This window comes from Haemaphysalis longicornis, unplaced genomic scaffold, assembly GCF_048455015.1.
Source record: "Haemaphysalis longicornis isolate Haplotype H1 unplaced genomic scaffold, Haemaphysalis longicornis Haplotype H1 scaffold_1, whole genome shotgun sequence".
Taxonomy (NCBI): Eukaryota; Metazoa; Arthropoda; class Arachnida; order Ixodida; family Ixodidae; genus Haemaphysalis; species Haemaphysalis longicornis.
In genome coordinates, this window is record NW_027526203.1 from 86,217,131 (window position 1) to 86,223,191 (window position 6,061).

General features: G+C 47.8%; 1 protein-coding gene across 1 annotated transcript; it reads left to right on the forward strand.

The window, feature by feature from the left end:
• Nucleotides 1-3,920: 3,920 nt before the first annotated feature.
• Nucleotides 3,921-5,659, forward strand: LOC144177859 (uncharacterized). The gene has a single exon (XM_077705441.1). It carries the CDS (start codon nucleotides 4,054-4,056, stop codon nucleotides 5,275-5,277), a length of 1,224 nt encoding a protein of 407 aa, XP_077561567.1. The 5' UTR covers nucleotides 3,921-4,053; the 3' UTR covers nucleotides 5,278-5,659.
• Nucleotides 5,660-6,061: the final 402 nt, after the last annotated feature.

Below are 6,061 nucleotides of genomic sequence, written 5' to 3' on the forward strand. Positions count from 1 at the left end.
GCAGGAAATAAATGACAACATCTGTTTTAAGAGCCTCTGCTTTCAGGTCATTCGCTGCGGTGCAATAAAACAGAACTGAAAATTGTTTAAAGTGAAATCAGATATTTGTTGTCACCAGTGCATGACCCGTAGTAAAAGCTATCTGGTCTCCCAATTTCAAATGAGACAGGAAATGCCAATAAAAATTAAGGAAATAAACAAGACAGCTTGCTACAATAAACCAATTCAAAGAATTACTCAATGTCTATGATGTGGTGATTCAGGCGGTTTGGTTCGGTGTTGATGAAATACAAGCAGGCACTCGCCTGGTCAAAAACAAATAAACAAATAAAGACGCTTTGGGGCCCCTACTGGTCCCATGTTCACAATCAAGAGGGGGGGGGGGTGAAAGGTCGCGACTATTTATAGGTTCGGTGGCGCAGAGTGCGCATGTATATCTCAGGGAGATTACCCCGCGACCGGTTAATCGTGTTTTTAGTTGGTTGAATATGCACTGATTCTAAAAGTAGTCTTGTCGACAGGTGCTTCTCTGATGCGATTATGCTTGCCGAATCCCAATCGATGACGTGGTCAGTAGCCAGGTGATCATCTGGCAAGGCATATGAGCTTGCATTGCCTTTTTTGACATCGTTCTGGTGCTATTGAATTCTTTTAAAATTTCCAGTTTCACCTATGTGGGATGCGTCGCAATTCTTGCATGAAATTTTGTAGACAAATCCGGGGAATCTTGATTTTTCTAAAGGGTCCTTCACGCGTACCAGCTTCTGTATTAAGGCCGTTCGTTGGCACGTGCGCAGTTTTAACGCCATATGTGCCAAACACCCTTGCAAGAGCTTCACTGATGCCTTGCGTGTAGGAGATGACAGCGCGTTTTAAATGCAGAGCATTTCTTTAACTCACGATGTCACCCGTTCTAGTTGTCCATTGTAGTCCGCACCCCTCCCCTTACACTATATAAAAAAAATAATACTTACCGGCGCCTGGTTTCGATCCCACGACACTGCAGGCGGAACGCAATGTACATGGTGCTTTACATACTGCGCCACAAAGCCGACACAGAAGGGATGGCTACGAACGCGCCTTATATCCTTGACTCACCCCTCCCCCTACACTATATAAAAAAATATTACTCACCGGCGCCTGGGGCCGTATTCTGGTGATCCGATGCGCCTCGGATGCTCGTGACGTCAAAATGACGTAAAAAATTGCCAACGCTCCGCCCTCGGAGCATGCCTCGGAGATCGCGGGTAGTACGTCATGTCCGGAAGTGCGTGTCAACGCCTTCAGGGACAGTCTCATAACTTTGAAATGCTGCTAGATCGAAATTAATAAAATTGTTTAAATATAACAAAGCCTTTTCTGTTTGTGTGTTTTCACAGGCACTGCCGTTGCTGCTAATGCTAGTTGAACATGTATACACGCATTTATTTTTTTGCTTTGTTCAGTTATGAGGCGCCAGGGAGCGGTGCGCGCGGTACAGCTGTTTTTAAAGGAAGGATATTTGAACGCCAAGTGCAGGCACTGGACAAAGATTTCTTCCCACCGGGGTGTTCTCTTGGGACGAAGAGCGACGTAAACGGCAGGCACTTTCTCGTGCAGCTTGCAGAGGACCATTCCATCGTTTTTCGAGACTTCAGCGCCCACTTTAGAGTGTAAAAAAACTGTTGCCAAAGCGGCAGTATATATGAGGACTGTGACGTGAGTATGATATTTTCATCGATTTTATAACGCCATGTCATTGTTCGGCCACTCTCGCTTGTGCAGTGAATTAAAACCGTTTTTCAAAACGTATGTGCGCGTGTTTTGCGCACGATCAGATTGCGTACTTATATTGTCACGCAGCCAATTGGATGACGCAGTTGCCTTGAACGAGAAACAAGTTTATTGTAGCGAACTTGTGCTCCCCTAACAACTCAAAAGAATATAGAAGCGGCGAAGCAGCGGTCAACAAAGTGACTTGCGTAGGCGAGTGTCGTGGAATCGAATGCCGCGGCGTCTGCTCTGCACGGTTTTATCTTTCGCCGCAAGTGTTTCTCGAACCGTCCATTGAAATCCAGGACATTGTAGATCACAGAAGATTATTCTGGGCTAGTGCCGTTAGGTTAAAAACTTAAAACATTAAAACTTAGTTAAAAAATTGCGTCCATGGGTGCGTCTATTTCGGTAACAACCGCCAACCTGACCATGGAAGCACTGGAAACTCGAGCACTGGCCTCGTTCGAACCACGTCCCAAGGTCTTCCTACGGTACGTGGATGATTGCTTTTGCAATATTAAAAATGACACATTAGGTGCCTTTACAGAACATTTGAACGGAATGGAAGAAGCAATCCAATTCACTGTCGAGGAGGAGGCTGCAGGCCGTCTACCTTTCTTGGACGTTCTGGTTGAACGTCGGCGTGATTGCCTTGGGTTCAAAGTTTACAGAAAAGAAACGCACACAGGGAGGTACCCCCATTTTATTCCGTTCACCCGGCCTGTCACAAACGTTCTGTCGTGGCTTCCCTCACCCAACGTGCCAAAACGTTCTGCTCATGGCTGCAAGACGGGGCTTCTGATCTACGCCAAGTGCGCCGAGAACTCCGCCATTGCGGCTACCCCAACCACTTGGTGAATTCTCTTCTACGACGGTCATCACGCCCTTCAGAACCCGTTGATCCTCCTTGCCGAGCGCGATCAGCCATCCCGTACGTGCCTGGTGTGAGCGAATCTTTGGCTCGTGTGTTGCGCTGCTACGATGTTCACGTCGCTCATGTCCCTGCGCGCAAGCTGAGACACCAGCTGGTGGCCGTCAAAGACAGGATCAACAAAGAGAAGTTTCCTGGAGTAGTATACAGAGTTCCGTGCGCAGACTGCGATTACTGCTACATTGGTGAGAGCGGCAATTTTGAAAGACGATTGCGTTATGTCCACCGTTATGTCACGCACCGTTATGTCACGCACCGTTATGTCCACCGTTATGTCACGCACCTTTTCAATAAAATCTGAGGAGTTGCGTATGAACGTAGAGCCCTTTCCAACGAGCGGTGCAAGAACTTTGTGCAAATAGCCGGACAGGCGGAATAAGGGCGAACGTGTGAAATCTACTATCTGTCGCATTGGGACGTGTGGCTTATGGATCTCTGGAAGACCATATAAAGCAGGTGCGGAGCCGCTGTGACAAAGGAGCTTAAAGTACAACGACTTGTGTTGCGGGGGAACCATTCGAAATACGTCAGCCAGGAGCGATTGCAAATTTCTTTCGATTTTTAGAGTGCGGTCCCGTTTCAGCGCCACGTATACGTGTTGTCATCCGTGAGAAGATCAGTCAGTTTTTTCAACGTAGTCGTTGCTATTTAAGATGACGGTGGCGTTTCCTTTGTCAGAGGGGAGTACTACAATATTAGCATTGGTGCGCAGGCTCTTGATGGCATTACGTTCCTCGACAAGAAGCGGGTTCGAAGGATTCCGTGGTAGCTTGGCAAGAATGCCGACTGCGCGAGTTCGAGCCTCATCACGGCGGTTGCTCTCGACTTGCCCAATAGCCTGTTCGACTGCACAGATGAGTTTTTTGGCGTGCGGCGCAGGGCCCGTGTTGACGTTCAACCCGAGCTCAAGCACAGCGAGTTCTGCCGGAGTTGGACTGTACGAAGACAGGTTGTGAACTGTCGAAGTGGGTCGGTCGGACGTAACCACTCGTTCGCGAGGTAGCAGTCTCATTAACTTGTTTTGATGCGACAACCCTTGTGATGCGACCTTGTTTTGATGCGACAACGACACCGCTACGAAGTCAGTCATGTCACTCCATCTCTTGACGCAGGTCGTCCTGCTCGGGTGCTTTACGTCGTCCCCGATGCCCCCCGACGCCTCCCTGGCTGCAGGCTGCAACTCGACAACATTCCATAGCCCGCCCGTCGACCAGAAAGCGTGTTCTGCCCAGCAACAAGTTCTCCCCCTCGTCGCCTGCTCACCCCTCCGGCTCCCGCGAACAATTACCGGCCATGGTCAACCAAGCCTATTTAAGGAGCCACTGCACCGGACCAGGACGGGGCACGACACCGCTACGAAGTCAGTCATGTCACTCCATCTCTTGACGCAGGTCAGTCACCCCAAGCACGTTGCTTATTGCGTGCGTTCAAACGATCCCTTTTTGATCGCGGTGTCGTGCCCCTCCGACACACTAGAGTCCTGCCGCAAATCCTTGCTCAACTTACTGTTCTCTGTCTCTGCAAATGTCCTCAATGTTTATTTCTTGCTAATTCTCTCAGGAGACGTTGAATTGAACCCCGGTCCCCAAAATGTTACGCTCGAATCTCTCGCGGATGCCACCTCCCTCATAGGGATCTGGCAACCACCCACCTTGAGATCTGGCACCGCAATGGCTGTCAGTCACTCACGGCTCGTCTTTCTTCGGGTTGGTTATTCTTATCGCCTTGTTAACGGAAAGCCGTTTAAAAAATTGGTGCCAGATCCCAACTCGCTGTCGACTACGATTGTTCAAAATGTTCTCCTGCGGGGTGCAAAATTTTTGTCATGCGTGCGTGTTGCCCAAATGTTGCTGCTTCTGTCTGGCGATGTAGAACAAAACCCGGGCCCTCTGACACCCCAACAAGAAAAAGAAATGTTTGATGTCATCATGACACTACCGTCAATGCAACAGCAACAGACTGAAATTCTTTCGGAAATTCGTTCCATTCGAGCCGACCAACAGGCACTCGAACAAAAGCTATCGCAACTGGCAGAAAAGGTCAAGCTCGTGGAAGATAACGTGTCCCCTTTACAGGATGACGTAACGCAACTACTCGCTCAAAATGAAAATCTTGCGGATACCTGCGCCAAATTACGGGACTCGTATGAGGACCTAGATAGCAGATCTAGAAGAAACAATTTGATAGTTTATGGCCTTGCAGATACTGTAAATGAAACGTGGGCTCAGTCAGAGGCTCGAGTGATTGCCTTTTGCTCCGAAAAACTGAATGTGGCAATCAGCGCTGCTGCCATTGAAAGAGCTCACAGGCTTGGACGCTACACAGCGGAAAAGGCAAGGCCCATAATAATGAGGTTTTTGTCATTTAAAGACAAAGAACGTGTGCTTTCTGCTGCCGCAAAGCTGAAAGGAACCGAGTTTGCGTTAAGTGAGGACTATTCCAGTAAAGTTCGACTGGAAAGGAAGAAGCTGATTCAGTTCGCCAAAGACCGTGAAGCAGAATACAAGTTGCGATTTAATAAAATGAAAATAGGAAACGAAACCTTTGTATATAATGCTGAAACCGACACCGTGATCAGCGATACTCGCTAGCCACTAACGAATGCAGCTTACCATAAAAAGAAACCATCCGGCAAACACGATGTCGTCTGTATTGTAGTAAACTGCAGAAGCCTCAAAAATAAAACTATAGAGTTCACTTCGTTGACAGAATCAACAAATCCGCACGTAGTCATTGGTACAGAATCATGGCTCGACAACACAATTAGCGACAGCGAAATGTTTCCCTCTGGCTATACCGTATATAGGAAAGACCGTAATTGCCATGGTGGTGGTGTATTTGTTCTCATTCATGATAGCATAGCTAGCAATTCTATAAGCGTCGAAGCCGACTCGTGCGAAACTGTCTGGTGTAAAATATTGCTACAAAACGGTTCTTCCGTTGCCATTGGCTCATTTTATAGGCCGCCCGGTATAAGAACTGCCCATCCTCTCTTTCAGTTGAGTAACGTTTTATTAAGTTTGCAAACAACGCACGTAATTCTCGGAGGCGATTTTAACTTCCCGGATGTAGAATGGAAGTCCTTTAAACCCGTGTTAAACACAACGTCTTTCCTGTATACTGCCTTTAGGGAGATGATTAATGCCCACTCATTATTTCAATTTGTGGAAACGCCAACACGAATTGGTGGTGACAGCGCAAACATTCTTGATTTATTCTTGTGCACTGAACCGGATCTTGTATCCTCTGTTGTCACAGTCCCTGGTATCAGCGACCATGACGTTGTTATCACTAAAATGTCTTGTAGTGCTAAAAACCGCCGCGCTGAGGCACCCCGCAAAGTGTTCTCTTATGAAAAAGGTGACTACCCATCAC